The sequence below is a fragment of the Ursus americanus genome, chromosome 2 (assembly GCF_024610735.1).
Source record: "Ursus americanus isolate L20-20 chromosome 2, mUrsAme1.1.p, whole genome shotgun sequence".
NCBI lineage: Eukaryota > Metazoa > Chordata > Mammalia > Carnivora > Ursidae > Ursus > Ursus americanus.
This window is the reverse complement of record NC_142128.1, coordinates 717,334-737,812: the sequence shown is the minus strand read 5'-3', so window position 1 is coordinate 737,812 and position 20,479 is coordinate 717,334. Positions and strand designations below refer to the sequence as shown.

Here is a 20,479-nt window from a genome sequence, read left to right as displayed (position 1 = left end):
CCCAACCTCTCTGTTCGGGGAGGGCTTCAAGGAGGAGGTGGCAGCCACCTGTGTGTGTCAGCAGGGAAAGGAGCCTGGCAGTGCCCCTGTCATCAACCTTTGGAAAGTGGCTTCTCTGTCAGGCTGAGGGCAGGGTTCTCCCCTCCAAGAGGCCCAGGACTGGCCCTGATCCCTGGAAGCCTCCATCCATTCCACTCCTTCCCCGAGAGAGCTGGCCCCTGCCAATGCCGAGTTACTGCCCTGCTGGCTAGGGGAAAGGGCCCTGGTCTCACCTTGCCTGCTGACCAGCTGTGCACGGACTCCCCCGTGCTTTGGGGATGGGAGCAGGCAGACCTTGCCCACAAGGAGCTCAGTGTCTGCTCAGTGTGGCTCAGTGGTCATGGGCAAGTGGGCACCAGGTCTTGCTGGGCCCCCACCCAGGCCCGGAAGATGCTTGAGTAGGATTCGGGGCCTTCAGCACAGCCTTGCAGAGCAGGGACAGCTGGCAGAGGGAGCAGGGCTTGCAGGCAGGCGGGCGGTGAGCAGGACAGGGGCAGGCAGGGTGCCCGTGCAGACCCCATGTCTCCGCTGGCCAGTCTGGTTCTGGCCCAGATCTGGATCCTGTGTGGGCCCTGTGCTCCTCCAGCAGCCCCGACCACAGCCAGTGGGGGCCAGCCGGGACCCCCGGGGGCCACCCCCTTGCCGGGAAGCCCAGGACAGGGGCTGCAGCTCCTGCACTCGCCTCCTCTGGGGACTCTGGTTTCACATTCCTGACTTCTCTTTTCTCATCCCCCTCCCACCTTCCCTCCCTCCCCTGGACGATGTCATCACCTCCTCAGTCAGAAGGGAAGACAGAGAAGGCGGAGGCTGGGGCCACCTGCTCATGCGGTTCCCTCCGGCAGAAAGCCCTGCTCCACACCTGCTCGTCCTCCAAGGCCTCCGTGGTCCCCTCTGCCGTGGCAGGACCGTGGCCCCTCTCTGGGCAGCCTTCCTGGGTGTGTCTCTTTTGTCTAGTCCTGCGTTTACCCCAGTGCTGGCATGTAGAAGCTGTGTGTGGCCTTGGACAACTGATTGGATTGCTCCATACCTCAGTTTCCCCATAAAATGGGAGTTAAAACTACACTGAGGAGGGGCGCCTGGGTAGCGCAGTCGTTAAGCGTCTGCTTTCGGCTCAGGGCGTGATCCCGGCGTTCCGGGATCAAGTCCCACATCAGGCGTCTCCGCTGGGAGCCTGCTTCTTCCTCTCCCACTCCCCCTGCTTGTGTTCCCTCTCTCGCTGGCTGTCTCTCTGTCACGTAAATAAATAAAAAAATCTTTAAAAAAAAAAAAACTACACTGAGGGGTTTAAGCTAATGCCTGGTGCCTAGGTAACTAGTCGGCAGCTGTAACTTGTCATCATCGTCTTCGTTAAGCAGCATTCTCCTCACGTGTGCTGGGGGCAGGCTCTGACCTTGGTCAAGGACCCAGGGAGGAACACGCCATCCGTCTTTGCTCAGGGGGCTCCAGTCTGGTGGGGCAGAGAGACGTGTGACCAGTTGACCACCTAGCACCACAGGACTAGTGACCTAGAAACTCAGAGCAGCGTGGGGCGCCGCGTTCTGCCGAAGCGATGGACAAGGCCCTGGAAGCTCCGTGAGCCCCGTGTTGGCCGCGGCACAGGGAGCAGGCACTTGGTGGGGCAAGGCCCGTGCGGCCTCACAGAGGGCGACTGGCAGGGTCTGCCACAGATCCCATCCCTTGTCCCCTTGTCCCGGAGGCGCCCCTTCGTGGTGCGAATCCACTTGAAACACTCACGGAGGTGTTGCCGGTGGGCTAGGGCGGGTCGTGCAGCTGTGACTCTGACCGACTGAAAACACCCTAAATGCGCCTCGGCCCGCGACTGGGTGAACACGCCGTGGCCCAGCTGAACTCTGAGTAGGATGCAGCGCTGACAGAGAAAGAAACGGGTCCGTATCTGTTGACTTGGAAGATGCGTAAGGTTTTTTTAAGTGAAAACCCCACAAAAACCCAGTGGCAGGTCAGAAGGATTAGGGAGTCCCCTGGTGCTCCGACAGGCCGGGGACCATTCTGGAAGGATGCAGAGGGATAGTTAACACTCGGAATTGCCTGAGACGGGAGTAGAGAGAAGCTGTAATTCTTCAGCGGGATGCCTATTTCAGTCGTCTCCTTCACTGCATTCATAATTTAAGATGATGGAAAGAATTTGGAAAAGTGCAGAGGCAGGCAGAGGAAGGGGCACCCATCACCTCCCTCCCTCCCCTCACCCTCACTCTGGGGTCCCTGGCCTCCTGACAGGGGCTTTATCCGGGGCATGGGGGCCCCCACCTGTCCTGTCCCTCCTGTGGCCTGAGCCCCTGCGGCCCACGGGGCCTGCTGGCCGCCTCCTCCCTGGGGCAGGGATGGTGTGAGCTGACACCCCTTCCCTCAGCCAGCATTCCCAGAGCGCCCGCCGGGCCGGGGGTGCTGCCTGACACACAGTAGGTGTCCAGGCGCTGTGCCCCGCCCAGAGCGCCCATGGAGGAGCCCACCCAGGCCTGCTCAAGCCCCCCGCCAGTGTGGCTCGTGGCGCTGTGCTCAGATGGGGGTGGGCAGCAGGGAGACCTCAGGGCTGGTCCCTAAGCGCGCAGGCTGGGGGCCGGGTTGGGCGCGGAAGGAGGCCGCCCGCCCGCCCGCGCCGCTGGGGGCCGCCCGCGGGCCGTGCCGGCCAGAGCGCGCCGTGCGCCCCGGGCCCCGCGCCGGCACACGCTCGGCGGCCGCGGCGGAGGCACCAGCGGCGGCGGCGGCGGAGCCGGGCCCGGCGGCAGGAATGCGGAACCGGCGCGCGGGCTGAGGCCGCCCAGGATGGCGCAGGGCCGCGGGCGGCGAGCAGCCTGCGTGGGGCCCTAGCGCGGCGGGGTGGACGCTCCGGGCCCGGGCCCGGCATCGCGGGCGGGCAGCATCGCGGCCATGGCCAAGGAGCGGCGAAGGGCCGTCCTGGAGCTGCTGCAGCGACCGGGGAACACGCGATGCGCCGACTGCGGCGCCCCGGGTAGGTGCGGGCCGGGCGGGCGCGCCTAGGGTCGTGGCCGGTCCGCGTGGGTGTGGGGCCAGGCTGGATGCGGGTCGGGGTGGGTGCGCCCCTGGGAGGCACCGGCCCAAGTGGGTGCCGGCGCGAATGGGTGCGGGGCCGGGATGGGTGCGGCCCCGGGTGGGTGCCGGCCTGGATGCCAGCCCCGGGGACTGGGAGGGGTGCTGCGGCGCCTGCGTGGCTGGGGGGCGCGGGCCCGGGGTGCACCTGCATGGAGCCGGACGTTGCCTCCCAGCGGCCCCGGGGCCTGCGGCTGTGTCGGCTCCCCTCCCCCCGCCCCAGGCTGCGTGTCTCGCTGTCACCCGCGGACCGCCGCCGCGTTGCGAAACCTCGGCTCCGCAGAGAAAGAGGAAATCACCCGGGCGAGCGTTTGCAGGGAGAGAAAGGGCGAGCCTGCCCGGGGGGCTTCTGTGCGTGGGTGTGGGGGTCCACCGGGCTCTCTGCCACCTGGAGGTGACGTCATGCCCCCCCCCCGCCGCCTGGGGCCACCCTTTTGCACGCACCCTGAGCAGGGGGCTGGGGGAGGAAGCCATCGGAAAGGACTCCCCTCTCCCCACCCTAGCAACCGGCTGCTCTGGGCAGGTAGCCAGTTCAGGTGGGGCACTGGGGCAGGTGCAGCCTGTAACTCTCTCGCTCCCAGTCCACCTGCACCCATCCTCCCAGCAGGCATCTCCTGGACTTTGCTCCTGGGTGGCCCTGTTCTGGGGTGATTTCCAAGGTGCTAGAGTCCTGACGAGCTTCCCCTCCCTTCCTGGGGCGATTTGTCCTGGGATTGGCAGGAAAAGGATAGGCTGTGCTTCCAAGCCAGGAGAACCCTGCTTCAGAGCCATCAGCAGCACCCCCGTGGTCCTTGCTGAGGGTGAGGGTGGGGCAGGAGCAGCCCCTAGAGCCTCACCTGCTCATGCCACGCCAGGGCAGGGGGTGGCCCCACTCAAGTGCTGTTCCCCAGGCACTCCAGGGGGACACTGGACACCCCACTGAGGGCTCCTAGCCCAGACTCCTCAGAACACACCTAGCACAAGCCTCCCAAGGAGGGGGCCTGCATTTGTCCTGAGACAGCAGTCTGACCACAGACCTGGTCGCCAGCTCTCCTCTGTTGCCCACCCACTGGACTGGGGGGGGCAGTCTTCGGCAGCCCCAGGTCCTGGGAATCTGCTGGTCAGCGGCGGTGTTGCCAAGAGAGGCTATACCAGGAGCTCGAGGGTCCTGGAGCCGGTGGCAGTCTTCTCTGGAAGCCGGGCAGACCGCGGTGGCCTTTCCCCCGGCCCCCTGAGCCGGGTAGCCGCAGGGCCCACCCCGATGGTGCCGTTGGGGCTGCACTGGCACCACCGTGCTCTGCTCCTGCCAGCTGGCTGGTTTGGCTCACACTCTCCCCACCTTCCTCTTCCAGACCACCACCTTCACTTGTTTTGGAAAGCTGGCCATGCCAGAGAGAGGTGACTGGCTTGTTCAGTTCTCAGCCTTGGGCAGGGGCCGGGGGAGGGGGGCCGACCCTGTCCCTCTCCTTCCTGGTCACACTGCTCAGGAGCAGCAGGTTTGGGCCCAGAGCCTCCCTCCAGCAACTTTGGGGAGGGGGCAGCCTGGCAGGTGGGATGGGGGCTCCCTGGCCTCTTGGGTCCTTCAGGGGCTCCTCCTTTCACAGTGGGCACTGCCATGCCCTGCCCACCCACTCAGCCAGAGGCCACTGCCCCGAGGCAGGCATGCTAGGCTCTGGAGTGGTCAGTTCTTACAAGCCCAGCTTTCCCTGGCATTGGGCCAAGCCTCTGGTTTTTCAGAATTGGCCCATGACACCAGCATCTCGCCTTATCTGTCTGGCAGCCCTGTGGAGCAGGCAAGATGCTGGCGATCGCCCCCATTTCACAGCTGGGGAAACTGAGGTCTTGGAAACTTGACCCGCCTTGGGAGACGTGGGGCTTCAAAGGCAGAGCAGGTCTCAATGCTATAGCCCTATCCCCCTTCCTGACCTTCCCCCCTGCTACAGGGGTATCGGGGGCGAGGCCTGCTGCCCTGCCTCCTCCCTCATGACCCCCGTGGAATGCACGCCCCCAGTCTCTGCTTCTTGGATGAAGCCATCTGGTCTGTCCAGGTTCTGTGCCTCTGTGCCTGCCGCGGCCCAGACGGGCAGCTCGGGGCCATTCTGTGGTGACACGGACTGGCTCATGGCTGCCCTGCCTGACCACAGCCAGCCGGCAGCAGGGCATTGCCGGGGCAGGGGGCAGTGAGCCCCTGGACAGCAGGCCAGCAGGGCAGGCCTGGGCCACCTCTAACCACCAGGCGTGGGGGGTTTTGCAGTAGATTTGGGCAGGCCTGGCCAGCTGGCCACGGGAGGGCTCCTGGGAGGGAGGCAGCCTTGGGATGAGGGAGTCCCTGCCGCCCCCACAGGACCTGCTCCAGTCATGGGCTCCCCCCTCCTTTGAGCGTGGGACCTGGCTGACAGTCTCCCAGACAAGTGTGTTTCATGACAGGCCTGGGAGAGTGGGTGCGTTTGCAAGGCCTGGGTGGGGTCTCCATCTTGGGGGGGCGGGGAGGGGGCCCTCTGCATGTCCGCCGAGCTGCCTACCTAGTTGGGACAAATGCTAGAGTACCTCCTTTGAGCCCCAGGCCCGATACCCCGGAAGCACCTGGGCTCTCAAGGCTTTCATTGGATTTCGGTGTGGGTGGTAATGGCGGGTCCTTTGGTGCACGCCTCCTGGGCGTCTGAGTTATCTGGAGCTCCAGGTGGAGCCGATTCTGAGAGCACCCCGGCCTGTGGATGCAAGCGGTCGGCTCCGTGGGGAGGTCCTCATTTCTGCCAAGACACGCGGTTTGGGATGGCTGCGTGGAGGCCGGGCTGCTCCAGGCACGTTTCTGGAGCTGGGACCCGAGGGTCTGGCTCTGAGCGGCCTGGTGGGGGGGGCGGTCCCTGCAGCCCAGCTATGCCCGCAGCCATGTGGTGACCTCGGAGCAGAAGCCGCTTGCTCCGCCCAGAAGGCTTCACGGCGGGCACGAGTCTCCTGAACTTGCTGAACTTGCCGTAAGCCAGGACAGAAGCAGCGCGGTGGGGGAATTTCAGGAACTCGGCCTGGTTTGGGAGAGGGTCCCCTGGGTGGGCGCGTCACTGCTGAGGAGGGGGCCGGGCAGGCAGCACCCATCTCTGGGGCAGCCACCACCTGGTTTTCGGGCTAAACAAAAATTTTTGTGGTAAAATATGCATAAAAGTTACCATTTTAACCACCTTTTCTTTTTTTTAAAGATTATTTATTTGGGGGGGAGCGTGTGTACTTGTGTGTGTGCAAAAGCACGCACAACAAGCAGGGGCAGAGGCAGAGGGAGAGGGGAAGCAGGGTCCCCGCCGAGCAGGGAGCCTGAGGCCGGCTCGATCCCCGATCCCCTGACCAGGAGATCATGACCTGAGCCGAAACCAGGAGTTGGAGGCTGAACCGACCAAGCCCCCCGGGCGCCCCCGTCGTAAGCGTCCTGGGTGTGTGGTGGCGTTAAGTACAGTCCTGCTAGTGTCCACCATCCCCACTCTGCGTCTGCAGAGCTCTTACCGCCCTGCGCCCCGGCCCCCCGGCCCGTCCGTGTCTGTGGGTCTGACGATGCCCGGGCCTCATGTGAGTGGGGTCCTGCCGTGTTTGCCTTGTTTCTGGCTCACTCCCGCAGCGTGGTGTCTGTCCACCCTTGCTGGCCTGCCTGTCCCTGCTCCTGTTAGAGGGGTGCTCCACGCGTGGCCCATCGTCCACCAGTAGACACCTGCCTGGCTTCCACCTCTTGGCCACTGTGGATGCGGGGGTGCGAGTGCCTGAGTGTTTGGGGCAGAGACGGAGGAGTAAGGGGCTGGATCACAAGGTGATTCTCGGTCGGACGGGCTGGAGGGCCCTCCGGGCTGCGTTCCTCACCTGCCTCTGTGCTCGGGCCCCGTGCATCCCCCCACCTCCACCCCAGCAGGAGAGGCCCAGCCCCCCGGGTCTGACATGCCTGGGGACACTCACTAGGCTGAGCTTGCCCCAGAGTGGACTCGGAGCTGGGCCTGCGCTCCTGACGCAGCTCCTGGAAGGCAGGGGAGGGGCGTGGTGGGGAGACATCGCCCCTGTCCTCGCGCCCCGCCCTCCTCGGTTGCCGGTTCGGGGTCTGCCAGCCGCTGTCCCCCACCCCTGTGAGCTGGCTGCTTGGTCCCAGTTCCCCAGTGAAAGAGCCAGAAGGTCTCCACCCGGGTCCCAGGGTGGCAGGCGGAGGGTCTGGGTTTGTCCCCTGCTCACCTGGCGGCTGCTGCCTGGGGCCCCATCAGGCTCAGTGGTGGCTGAGACGGGCTCTGCCCCTTTCACACAGAACCCAGAACGGACAGTCTTGACCATTTGGGTGCGTGCGGTTCAGGGGCCTTCAGCACCTTCATGTCTGCAGCTGTCACCACCAGCTGTCTCCAGAACTTTCCATCTTCAGCAACTAACCCTCTGTCCCCACTAAACCGCCATTCCCCCTCCCCGGCCCCCAGCTGCCTCTGTGAGCCTGGCGGTCCCTCAGAGACGTGGGGTCCCGCAGTGTTGCTCTCGTGTCCGTAGGTTTCCTTTTAAAACCTGAGGTGCTGTCCACCTGGAGTGTGATGTTAGCGTCAGGGGCACGACGCGGTGATCCGGGACTTGCGTAGACTGAACGATTGATGGCAGTAAGTCTGCTGAGCAGCCTGTCACCACACAGAGTCACAACTCTTTCCTTGTGTTGAGAGCTTCTAGAAGCTACTCTCTTAGCCACGTTCAAATACACGACGGGGGGTCACCAGGCCGTACGTCACATCCGGGACCTGCTCGTCTTGTACCCGGACTTCTGTGCCCCTCGACCCCCTTCACGCACCTCAGCCGCCCGCCCCCGGCCACCGCCAGTCTGTTCTCTGTGTCCGTGCGTGCGGGGGTTTTCCTGGGGTCCACAGGCGGTAGTCGTCTCCTTCTTTCTGACTGCTTTCACTCAGCGTGATGCCCTCGCGGTCCATCCATACTGTCGCAGAGGGCAAGGCGCCCCCTTCCTTGTGGCGGAACAACGTCCCAGCGCATGTGGACACGCAGCGTCTTCACTGTCCGCTCGGCCACCGCGGACCCGTCGCGGCTCCGTGTCTCGTCCCCGGTGAGCGATGCCGCAGTGAGCCTGGGGGTGCAGACGTCTTCTCGAGTTAGTGTTTTGGTTTCCGTTGGTAACTACGCAGAAGGGCCCTTGCTGGATCTTACCGTAGTTCTATTTTTAACTTTTTGAGGAACCTCCGCGCTGTTCTCCACAGTGTCTGCCCCGATTCGCTTTCCCACTGGCAGCGCACGAGGGTTCCCCTTTCTCCACATCCTCACCGACCTTGTTCCTTCTTGTCGTTCGGACGGTGGCCATTCTGACCGGTGTCGAGGGGATCGCACTGTGGTCCTGATGTGCGTTTCCCGGACGATCCGCGATGGGCACCTTCTCGCTGACCTGCTGGCCGCCTGTGTGTCTCCTTTGGGAAAATGTCTGTTCAGAACCTCTACCCAGGTTAATTGGATTGCTGGGTGTTTCTCTTGTTTGTGTTGCTACTGAGTTGTGTGAGTTCTTTATAGTTTTTAGATATTACTGTTAGATGTGATTTGCAAGTATTTTCTGCCATTCCACAAGTTGTCTTTTCCTTTTGCTGCAAAAGCTTTCCAGTTGCATGCGGTCCCATTGGTTTATTTTTGGTTTTGTTGCCTCTGCTTTGGGTGTCAAATCAAAGATTCCTCACCAGGACCAATGTCAAGAAGCTTAGTGCCCGTGTTTCCTTCTAGGAGATTTATGGTTTCAGGTCTTAGACTCAAGTCTTTAATCCATTTTGAGTTGATTTTTGTGTATGGCGTGAGGCTGTCCAGTTTTCCCAGCACCTTTTATTGAATCGGCTGTCCTGTCCCCATCGTGTGTTCTTGGCTCCTTTGTCATAGATTTATTGACTGTGTATGGGCGGGTCCGCTTCTGGGCTCTATTCTGCTCCACTCATCTACGTGTCCGTTTTTATGCCAGTACCGTAGTATTTTGATTACTGTAGTTTTGTAACATACTTTGAAATTGGGAAGCATGAGGCCAACAACTTTGTTCCCCTTTCTCAAAATTGCTTGATTATTTGGGGTCTTTTGTGATTTTATACACATTTTTGGATTGTTTGATGTATTTCTGTGAAAAAATGCCATTGGACTTTTGGTAGGGATTGCATGGGATCGTAGATTGTTTTGGGTAGTGTGGGTATTTGAACGATATTAATTCTTCCAACCACGAGCACGGACTGTCTTTCCGTGAATTTGTGTCTTCAGTTTCTTTCTTCAAAGTTTTATAGCGTTCGGCCTCCCGCCCTTCACCTCCTGGACTAACTTTACTTCTCGGTGTGCCACTATTTCTGAGCACCCGTCAGCGGGATTGTTCTCTGAATCGCTCTTTCTCCTGGTTGGTGTACGTGCGGAGGAACACAGCTGACTTCTGTACATTGACCCTGTGTCGTGTAGCCTCACTGATGGCGTTGATGGTTCTAGGTGTGCGTACGCGTGTGCGGAGAACCTCCAGGGTTTTCTCCGCATAACGTGTCATCTGCAGATAGCGACAGTTCGCTTTCCCTTTCCTGCCCTTACGAAGCCTTTTGTATCTTTGTCCCCGCTCGCTGCCCTGGCCTGGACTTCCAGCACCAGATGGAATGCAGGTGCAGAGAGGGCACCCTTGTCTTGTTCCTGACCTTAGAGGGAGAGCCCCCAGCGTCTCGCCGCTGAGTGTGATGGGAGCTCTGGGCTTGTCCTGTGTGGCCTTTGTTGCGTCGAGGCTCGTTCCCTCTGTACCCACTTTGTTCGGGGTGTTTCTCATAAACGGATGTTGAATTCTGTCAGATGCTTTTACTGCATCTATTGAAATCGTATGATTTTTGTCTTTCATTTTGTTACTGGGGCGAATCGCATTAATCGATTTGCGGATGCCGGATTGATTTTTTTTCCTGAGGACACAGAAGTTTATTTAACGTGCTGCTCGGAGCAGCGGGCAGGACAGCGAAGGAGGGGCTGCGCGGGTGGGTTTCGTGATCCAGACTTGTAACCCTCGATCGTGGCGCACGGTCCTTTCAACGTGTTGTTGAATTCAGTTTGCGGATCTGTCATTGAGGACTTTTGCCTCTGTGCTCATGAGGGACACTGGCCTGTAATTGTGGGGTCTTTGTCTGATGTTAGCGTCGGGTAGTGCTGGCCTCGTAAAAGGAGTTTGCAAGTGTTCCCTCATCTTCTATTTTTTGGTATTAATTGGTATTACTTCTTCTTTAAATGCTGGTAGAATTCACCGGAAGCCATCTGGTTCTGGAGGTTTGTTGAAAGCCTTTTGATGATGGATTCAGTCTCCTTGCTACTAATGCATGTGTTCAGGTCTACTTTTTCATGATTCAGCTCCTACGTTCCTAGGGGTTTATTAGCTGCTTGCTCAGTTGGTGGGGATGAATTATTCGTAATGGTCTCGAACGATCCTCAGCGTCTCCGTGGTATCGGTCGTCCGTCTCCTCTTTCATTTCTGATTTTATCGACTTGAGTCCTCTCTCTTGTTTTCTTGGTGAGTCTAGAAAAATTTGTCAGTTTTGTTTGTCTTTTCCAAAAAAACAGCTCTTCATGTCATTGATCTTTCTATTTTTGTCCCCCTCTCTTTTTTTTTTAGAGAGAGGGACCAGGTGGGGTGGGGGGAGGGCAGAGGGAGAAAGGGTCTCAAGCAGACATCACGCTGTGCACGGAGCCCACCGTGGGCTCTGTCTCACGACCCTGACATCACGACCTGAGCCCAGACCAAGAGCCGGACGCTTCACCGACCGTGCCCCCGGCGCCCTGGGCTTCGTCTGTTCTTTCTCTGGCTCCTCGCGGCATGCGGCTAGGTTATCACAGACCTTTCTTGTTTCTTCATCGGGCGCTTACCACGTGCGCTTCCCTCTCACAACAGTTGTTGCTGGGCTCTCTGAGTCTCCGTGTGTGGTTTTCCATTTTCATTCGTCTCAATTATTTTTCAATTTCCCCCTTGACCCACTGGTCGTTCAAGCATCTGCTGAATCTCCACACGTGTGAATTTTCCCGTTTTCTTGTCCTGGATTTCTCCTTTCACACCACGGTGGTCGGAAGATGTGTCATGTGATTTTCATCTTCTTAAATTTATTCAGACCTGTTTTGTGGCCCAACATGGGGCCTGTGGTCTTAGGTTTAGGTCCTGGATCCATTTTGAGTTAATTTTTGTATGTGCTCTTGGGTGAGGGCCCAGCGTCACTCTGCGCACGTGGGCGTCTTCCCAGCGCCGCTTGCTGAGAAACCTGTCTTTTCCCCATTGAGGGGTCTTAGCGCTCGCGTCAGAGAGCGTCTGAGCACCTGGGCGAAGGTTAACTTCTGGTTTATTCTGTCCCGCTGTCTGTGTGGTTGATGCCGGTACCACACTGTTTTCAGGACTGCAGCTTTGCGTTAGATTTCGGATCATGGGGTGGAAGCCCTCCAGCTCTAATGGTCATTGGGATTTTGTAGGGTTGCATTGAGTCTGTAGGTTTGCTGTGGGGAATATCGACATTCTGACAGCATCAAGTCTTCCAGTTCATGACATGCGATATGTTTCCATGTATTTATGTCTTTAATTTCTTTCTACAACATTTTAGAGTTTTCATCATACAAGTTTTTTTTTTTAATCAACTTGGTTATTTCTTAAGTATTTTATTGGTTTCGATGCTATTGTAAATTGATTTGTTCTCGCAATTTACTTTCAGATTGCTCATTCTGTATAAAAATGCAACTGACTACAGCCCCTGGCTGGCTCAGTCAGCTGAGCACCCGACTCTGGATCTCAGGGTGCTGAGTTTGAGGCCCATGTTGGGTGTAGAAACTACTTTAAAAACAAGTAAATAAAAACGCAGCTGATTTTCACGTGCTGACTTTGTATCCCTTACGTGCTGGACCCACTTACTCTGACCACTCTTTTGTGGAGTCTTTAGAGTCCTCTGCACATAAGACCACGTCGTAGGCAAACAGATCCTTTCCCCTGTAGATGCCTCTTCCTTCGTTCTCGTGCCCGGCTGCTCCGGCCGGAGTTTCCAGGACTGTGTGGAGCGGAGGTGGTGAGGGCAGGCGCCCTCCCTTGTCCCTGCTCCTTGAGGAAGCGCTCAGGCCGTCCCCGTCGAGGATCACGTTTGCCGTGGGGGTTTCGAGGTTACCGTGTGGAGACGGTTCCTCCCGTTCCTGGTTTGTCGAGTGCCTTTATGAGCGTGTCGGATGAGTCAGGTGCTGTTCCTGCATCAGTTGAGACCGACGATCGTGTGGGCGTCCCCTCGTTCTGCGGACGTGGTGCGTCACACTGGCGGGTTTTCACGGGGAGTCCCCCGTGCGGCCCACGGAGAAAGCCGCTATCTTCTTGTGCTGCCGCGGCCTGTCTTCCAGTGGCCTGTGGAGGGTGTTGGCCTCCGTGTTCACAAGGGACACTGGTCTGTGATTTTCTCGGAGTATCTCTGGGGTTCTGGCTGTATCGGATGAGTCAGGAAGCGCTCCCTCCCCCGCAATTGTTCTGGAAAAGCTTGAGAAGGACGGGTGTTGGTTATTGAGTGTTGAGCAGAATTCACCAGTAAAGCCGTCAGGGCCAGGGCTGTTCTTTGCTGGGAATTTCTGTGACCGATTCAGTCTCCTACTCGTTCACAGGCCCATTCAGATGGTCCGCTTCTTGGTGATCTGGTCTTGGTGGGTTTCCCGTTTCCAGGAATTTGTCCACTTCCTCTAGGTGACCCCGTTGTTGGCGTACCGTTGTTCACAGCACGCTCTCGTGGACCGTTTTATTTCTGGAAGCGGCGTCCCACACTTCGGGGCTGATTTTAGGGACTCGGGTCTGTTTCTTAGTCCATCCAGCTCAAGGCTCGCCGATGCATCGATCTTCTCGAGGAACCGGCTTTTGCTCTCATGTATTTTCTCTTGGTTTTCTTTTATTGCAGTGACCCCTGCTCCAGTCTTGATGGTCTCCTCCCTTGTGCCAGCTCTGGGTTCCGTCTGTTCTTTGTCTGGTTCCTTCAGGTGTGAGCTGGCCGTTGGTTTGACGTCCTCCTAGTCCTGTAACGTCAGCATTTACAGCTGCAGATCTCCCCGCTGGCACCACCGTCGCTGCAGCCCGTGTTCTGGTGTCGCGTTCCGGTTTCCTTCATCTAATTTCATCTCGTCTCTAGTCTCCCTTGTGATTTCTGCCTTGATCCTCTGGTCGCGTAAAGGTGTGTTACATGTCCACGATGTTGTGCACGTTCCCGTTGTCTCTGTGTTGACTTCTAACTCCACCCTGTTGGGGCCAGAGAAGATACTTTGTATGAAACCTACCTTCTAAAATCTGTCCGGTCTCACGTGCGGCCTCACGTGCGGTCGACCGGGTACAACGGTACGCCGCCCCGCGGGCACCAGGGAGGAAGGCGTGCGCCGTCCCGGTCCGGTGGAGCGTCTGGTTGGATCTGGGTGGCTGTTGCGTGAAGTCCCCCGTTCCCTTACTCCTGTGATGTTTCCGTCCATCCCCGTGAGCGCAGCACCGCGGTCTCCAGCTGTCATTCGAGGCTGGCCGCGTCTCCCTTCCGCTCTGTCGGGTCTGGCTTCCTGTGTTTTGTTGGTCTGTCATTAGACGCGTAAACGTAATTGTTAGATCTTCTTGCTGTTTTGAGCTGTTACACGGACTGTCCTCCTTCGTCCCTTGTGGCCTTTTCCTGACTTCGTCTGTTTGTCTGATGTTCGTGAAACCACTCCAGCTCTCCTGGTGCTGTCTGCGCGCAGTCTCCTTTCCCATCCTTTGACTTCCAGCCCGCTGTGTCTTCAGATGTCAGCCGCGTCGCTCGTGGACAGCCAGCGGCTGCACCATGCGTTTCTGTCCATCCCGCCATCCTCTGTCCGTTGACTGGAGAGGTTCATGCATTTACCCGGAATGTGAACGCCGGTAAGGAGGGACTTCCTCCTGTCTTGTGCCCTTTGTGTGGTGTGTGGCCTATAACGTTTTGTCCCTCGTTTCCTGCATTCCTGTCGTCCTCGGTGTTGAGTTTATGTGAAGTGTTTAAATTCCCTCCTAATTTCCTTTTGTGTATATTCTGTAGCTCTTTTCTTCCTGGTTCCCGTGGGGATCCCATTTAACATCCTAAATGTATAACCTTCTAAATTGAATGTATAGTAGTTTAGCTTCAGTCACACACAGAAACCCTGCTCCTTCACAGCTGTCTGTGCGACACCTTCTCGGTTGTGATGGCACAGTGTCTCCTTTTACACATTGTGTGCCTAAAGACATAAATATTCATTCATTCATTCATTCATTCATTCATTCATTTTTTAAAGTAATGTCTCCACCCAACTGAAATCAAGTGTGGCATCTTCTCAGACTGAGGCAGCCAGGTGCCCCCATGAATAATTATCTTAAATGCATTTAGTCTCGTAACTTATGTAGAAAACAAGGTCTGGAATTAAATACCAAAGTTATGGTAGTACTAAGTTTTACATTGATAATTTTTTTAATCAAATGAGTTAGTCTCTTAAATCATGTAGAAAACCACTGTTTTAACACCATGGAATGCCAGCCAACCGTTGCGATAACAACACTGGCTTCTGTAGTCGCCATGTGTCTACGTTTCGTCTGTACGGCTCTGCGGTGCTGCAGCTGTGGTCACAAACTCCCTCGACTTTGGTTTACCTGGGAACATCTCTAGTTCTCCCTCACTTTTGAGGGACAGTTTTGCCAGAACTAGGATTCCTAGTTGACAGTTTTTTTCCTCTGAGCACTTTGCACATTTGAGCCAACTGTCTTCTAGCCTCTGAAGTTTCTGATGAGAAATCTGCTTTTCATCTCTTTGAGGCTTTCTGGTGACGAGTGGTTTTCTTCCCGCTGCCCTTGCGATCCTTGGGTCCGGGTTCTGGACGCTGTCCTGTCGCGTGTCTCAAGGTGTGGCCTCTTGGAGTTCGCAGAGCCTCGTGGATGTTTGTGCTCACGTCTCTTCACACCGTGATTTCTACAGATCTTCCCGCGCACAGTGTCTCCCACGCACATCACGTGGCCCTTTTCGTTCTGTTCACTTTTGTTCCATCTTCTTTTCTGCCTGTTTCTTGGCCTCCATAACTTCCATTGTCCTGTCTTCAAGGTCACTGATTCTTTCTCCTGGCTGCTCAGATCTGCCTTTGAATCCCTCTGCTGAATTTTGTATTTCAGTTACTGTGCTTTCACATCCAGAAGTTTCTTTCTGGTTTCTTTGTAGATTTTCTGTCTTTATTCCTATCTCTCTTCTGTCTGTACATTGTTTTCTTGACTTTCTTCACATATGGCATTTGTTCTTCAAGCACATTCAAAACTTTTTTTAACATCTGTGTAATACGTCTGCCACTAAATCCTTGTCGGGGACAGATTCTGTTCTTCTGCTCCTTTGAACGGGCCATGCTTTTCTGTTTCTCTGTATGCCTTGTGATTGTTTTTGTTGGACGTTTGAAACTAATAATGTGGGAACTTTGAAATCAGGTGCTCCCCTCTTCCCAGGGCTTGCTGGCTTAGTCATTGTTTCGTTTATTGCTTTTGTTTTGTTTTGATTGTTATAGATTATCTGCCAAGGATCACCCTGAGGTATGAACTTAATGTCTTCTTGGGTCTTTTTTTTTTTTTTTTAAGATTTTATTTATTTATTTTAGAGTGAGAGCACATGAGCAGGAGGGGGCAAAGGGAGAGCGAGAATCTCAAGCAGACTCTCTGCTGAGCGCGGAGCCCAACATGGGTTTGATCCCATGATCCCGGGATCATGACCTGAGCCAAAATCAAGAAATGGAGACTCAGCCGACTGAGCTGCCCAGATGCCCTGTCTCGGGTCTTTTCTAAGCTCTTCTCTGGTCATTTGTGAATTTTTCCTGTATGTGCAGTTGTTTTGAATGTCCCAGTCTTTAATGCCTGGCTTCTGAAGGTGGGGGGCCCTACACCTTTAAGTCCTGGGAAGTCACTTGAGCTGGAGGGGAGTAGCTGCCCCCCGCCCACCCGGTCAGAGGCAGCAATCCGTGAACAGAGCACAGACCTGATACCTGGAGGACAGGGTCCTTGCTGCCCATCCTGGCTCTTGCCCGGGTGTGGTTGCTCCAGGAACACTGCACAGCCACGTGCCCGGGGCCGGGGGTCCAGAGCGCAGCTGCTCCTGTGCTGAGAGCCAAGATTGATCACAAGTCACCACGTTTACCATCCACACCTTCCCCGGGTCCCAGATGAACCCAGGCACCTTCTACAGGGTCCTGTGTCTTTCTCTAGAACATTCAGCTCCTTGGGCACGGGCTTTGGTGGAGGGATGGGCTCTACATGGTGTGATGAGGGTGGGCAGGGAAGACACAGGGCGATGTGGAAAGGGGCAGGGGGTGGACTGGTGGTCCCTGGTGTCAGGGCAGGCCGTGAGTGAGTACAGGTACTGAGATGGCAAGTGTGGGGTTACTGGCAGTGACCAAGGTTAGGGTGTGGTCCTGGGATGCGGTGAAGTCTGGGGCTCCCTGAGCAGGAGGATGTCACCGGGAGGGGATGTGGGGAGAGGTGGGTAAGAAGACCCTGGGGTTTCTGGTGCTGGGGTTATCCAGAATTATCCATGGAGGAGGGGAGACAGCTCCCCCAGAAGAGGGGTGGCCATAGCAGATACAGTGGCCCCTGCCACTGTGGGCCATGAGCTTCGTGTGTTCAAAGGAGAAGCAAGTAGGCAAGTGTGTTCCGGGTGGAGAGTGGGGGACGGGCTCACCGGTGGCATGGAGCATGCAGGGCCTCGTTGCCTGCTGTGGGGGAGGGCCCCGGCCGGCAGAGGTGAGGTGGACGCTGGGAGGCTTTGAGTCGTCTAGGGTGCTGGCAGTGGTGCGGTGGGAAGTGGTCAAATCCTGGATATAGTTTGAAATTTGGGGAACAGAATGTGCCGGAACATAGCGTGTGGGGCGCAGGACAGGGAGAAACGAGGACACTCTGGTTTAGACCCAAGGACAAAGGAAGAAGGGTGGAGACCAGGAGCTGGTGTGAGGGGTTACGATTGAGAAGTCACCACGGACCGCGAGTGGAGACTCGAGCTTGAGGAGAGTTCTGGAGAAAGAGGCCGGAGGTAGACACCAGGTAGCCAATAGCCGAAGATATACAGATTTTCTGCTTTTTTCTTCCCTGAGGTGAAATTCACGTAACATAAAACTGACCATCAAAGCCAGCAGCCCAGTGGCATTTAGAACATCCCCAGTGTCGTGTGACTACCACATGCCCTCAGCTCCCAAGTATGGTTTTTACAACCAGGAGACGAGACGACAGGGAGGGCTCCAGAGCCTGGCGGGGGGGCGGGAGGACCGTCGTGCATGCTGCCCAGCCCAGGGGGTCCCCGTGCGGTACCTGCAGGCCAGGGGTTGGTAAAGGGCGGGTTGGAGGGGCATACAGGGCAGTGGCTGGAAGGTGCCGCGGGGTCAGGGGAGGGACTCTGAAATCCGGCAGCACGTGCGCTGAAGGGGCTGGTCCGGCGGAGGGAAGGGAATGTGCCGGAAGCAGGCCCCTGGGCCAGGTGGGAGGGGAGAGTCCCCAGGGAAAGCTGGGTCCCGCACTGGGGTGGGGGAAGAGGGGAAGATGTGAGCCTCCCTCCTTCAGGGCCTGCTCTGTAGATGGTCCCCTCCTCGGTGAATCCAGGCGGCGTGCGGAAGCCAGCCTGCCTGCGCCCCTGCAGCGGGAAGACCGGAGACTGAGGGTCAAGCAAACAAACAGAGCGTAGCATGTTGGGAGGTTTTGACAGCAGAAACCAGAAAGGGTAGCCCCCCCCACACACACACCTGTGCCCTCCTTCATCCCGGGCCGCAGTGTGGGACAGGCAGAGTTCTCGGAGCCAGCCCTAGGGCCCTGCCAGACCCACGCTTCTGTGCACGTGCCCTCTCCCCTGCTGGGCTTTGGTGGCGGTGACACTACCGGCTCGGCCCAGCCCAGTGCCAGGACATGTCTCACCTGCCCAGATGCCTCACTTCTGCTCCAGGGAACAGTGAGGGGCTGAGTCACCTCCGGGCTCCCTGGGAGACACAGACAAAGGGCAGTGACAGCCCTGGGAGGCGGGGGGGGGGGGGTGTCTGGGAGGAGCCAGGAGAGGGCTGGCGGCCTGGGGCAGTCTGTCCTGGTTGGCAGGTGATGTCACTGCACCGCATGGAGGGCTAGGCTGTGGCCTGGAGGTGGGCCGGGCTCGGGTGTGGTCGCTGTGGTCGTAGGGCTGGGGCAGGGGTGCAGATGCAGACTCGGCCCGGCCCCTCTCTGCCGCCCTCCCCTCTGCAGCGCCTCCATCTACTACCCCCCCCACCCTGACCAGCACACGCCCTGGGGCGCGGTCTCTGCTGGGGGACACAGGCTCTGGAGGCTCACTCCAGGCTACTGGGTGAGGATCCCCCGAGTCTCTGGTGCCCAGAGACAGGATGGGCAGGCTCCTGTGGATGGGACGGCTGTCTGTCTCAGCTGCGTGCGCCGTGGCAAGGGGTATGGAGAGCAGAGCCTAGACTGGGGTGTGGGGCCTTCCTGCCTAGGGTAAGGGGGTCCTGGTACTGGGGCACCCCAGCCTGCTGCCCTCCCGCCCTGGAGGGGCTCTGAGCTTAGCGTGAGGCTTCTGTAGACAGGCAGACCCCTCACTCCTGGAGCCTCTCTCCGAGCTGCCATGTGGGGGTGTGGGCATGTGCGCGGGTGGGCAGACCCGGCTGAGCTCCAGCAGCCTGAGAAGAACCCCGGGGCCAGCCTGGCCACCCAGACCGCAAAAGCATCAGCCCTGACCCTTCTCCCTTGGGGACCTCCGGCCAGCGTCTGTCCAGTTGGGGGACCGCCTCCACCCCCAGGCCCCCTCTTCTCCCTCTCCTGCCTGGCACCTGCCTGTGTCAAACCTGGAAGGGAAGTAGTTCAGAGTGGGGGGTGGGGGGCGCGCCAGGAGACCAGTGCTGGTCTGGTCCAGTCTGCCACTGTGTGACCTCAGGCAAGTGTCTGACCCCCTCTGAGCCTTATTTGCCTCATTCTGTGGACCTCGACCACCGGCAGGGTCAGCCTCAGATAGAGCTGTGGGACCAGGTGAGACTACATGCTCAGTCATTAGCCCCCAGGGACTGGGATGAGGTGGCTGTGGGCTTGCCCCAGTGGGTGGGATGGCCAGGGAGGCTCTGGAGGGTGCCCGGGACATTTCTGCTTCGTCTCCAAGGCCAGGCCCCCAGATTGGCCAACACACGGCCCCCAGGGGCCAGGGGATGTAGCCTCTGGGAGAGCATGGCTGCTGGTCTGGGAGGGGGAGGGCGTACCTCGTAGGGGAAGCGGGTTCCTGCGACCCCGCAGAGCAGGCTGCCCCCGGGTGAGAGGCCCTGATGTTTCTGCTTCTCCAATCTCTGGGGGAGGGTTGGGGCCCTAGAAACACCTACTGCTTTCTCAGATTCACCTTTATGGAGGTGTGACTCACATGCAGTGAAATGCGCCCCTTCCACGCGTGCCAGAGAGCTGGGAGGAGAGCGCGGGCTCTCGCAGGGCTCGTGGGGCCTCCCCCGTGCGCCCCCATACCTTCCCCGGTAGACAGATTTCCCTCTGCCTCTTCTTGTCGTTGAGATGTTTGCGTTCTTACTATTCAGTCTGAACGGTCCTTTGTGCTCTTTGGACACGCACGCGTCCTTTATCAGAGACATGGTTTGCAAAGTCACGTGTCTCAGCCAGCGTCCTTCAAAGAGCAGAACTTTGTCTTTTAAAAATTCTGATGAAGCTAACTCATTTATTTGTTTATTTAATTTTTTTAGTTTTCTGTGGCCAAAAAAGCTTTGCCTAACCCAAAGTCACAAAGATTTCTTTTGGAAGGCTTATAGCCTTGGGTTTTACATTTAGCGCGATGATGCGTTTGAATGACTTCTTGTATGTGGCGGGAGGTATGGACTGGCGTTTAGGACTTTTGCAGATGACACCCAACTGTTCCAGCACCATGAGCTGGAAGACGATTCTTTCTCCGCTGACTTGCCTTTCCACTCGCGTCAGTAACACTTGTGGGTCTATTTCTGGGCTCTCTATTCTGCGCCATTGAGCTCTTTGTTTCTATGCCAATACCACACGGTCTTGATAACCATAAGTTTACGATAAATTCTAAAACCACGTAGTGTTAGTCCTCTGTTTCTGTCCCTTTTCAAAGTTGTTTTGGCTACTCTAGGTCCTCTGCGTTTGCATACGAATTTTAGAATCAGTTCATTTCTATTTTAAAAATCCTGCTGGAATTCCGATTGGGTTTACATCGAATCTATAGATGAATTTGGAGAGAGTTCACATCTTCGTGATATCAAGTCTTCCAACCCAGGAAGATGGTATCTTTCACTCCATATTTGGGGGTCTGTGATGTATCTCGGCAAGGTTTTGTAGTGTTCGGTGCGCTGTTTGTCGTATTTACCCCTACGTGTTTCATTTTTTTATGAATTATAAATGGTGTTTTTAACTTTTCATTGTAGCAAAACATACGTGACATAAAGTTTACTA

General features: G+C 57.3%; 1 protein-coding gene across 2 annotated transcripts in view; it reads left to right on the top strand.

The window, feature by feature from the left end:
- The first annotated feature begins 2,742 nt into the window (after positions 1-2,742).
- Positions 2,743-20,479, top strand: part of ADAP1 (ArfGAP with dual PH domains 1) — a 49,994-nt gene continuing 32,257 nt past the window's right edge. The window contains exon 1 of one of the 2 annotated variants that reach the window (XM_045813248.2): positions 2,743-3,007. In XM_045813248.2, coding sequence (XP_045669204.1) covers positions 2,926-3,007 — 82 coding nt within the window. In that variant the 5' untranslated portion in view covers positions 2,743-2,925. The remainder of the gene's footprint in view (positions 3,008-20,479) is intronic. The other variant, XM_045813249.2, reaches the window with a different exon arrangement.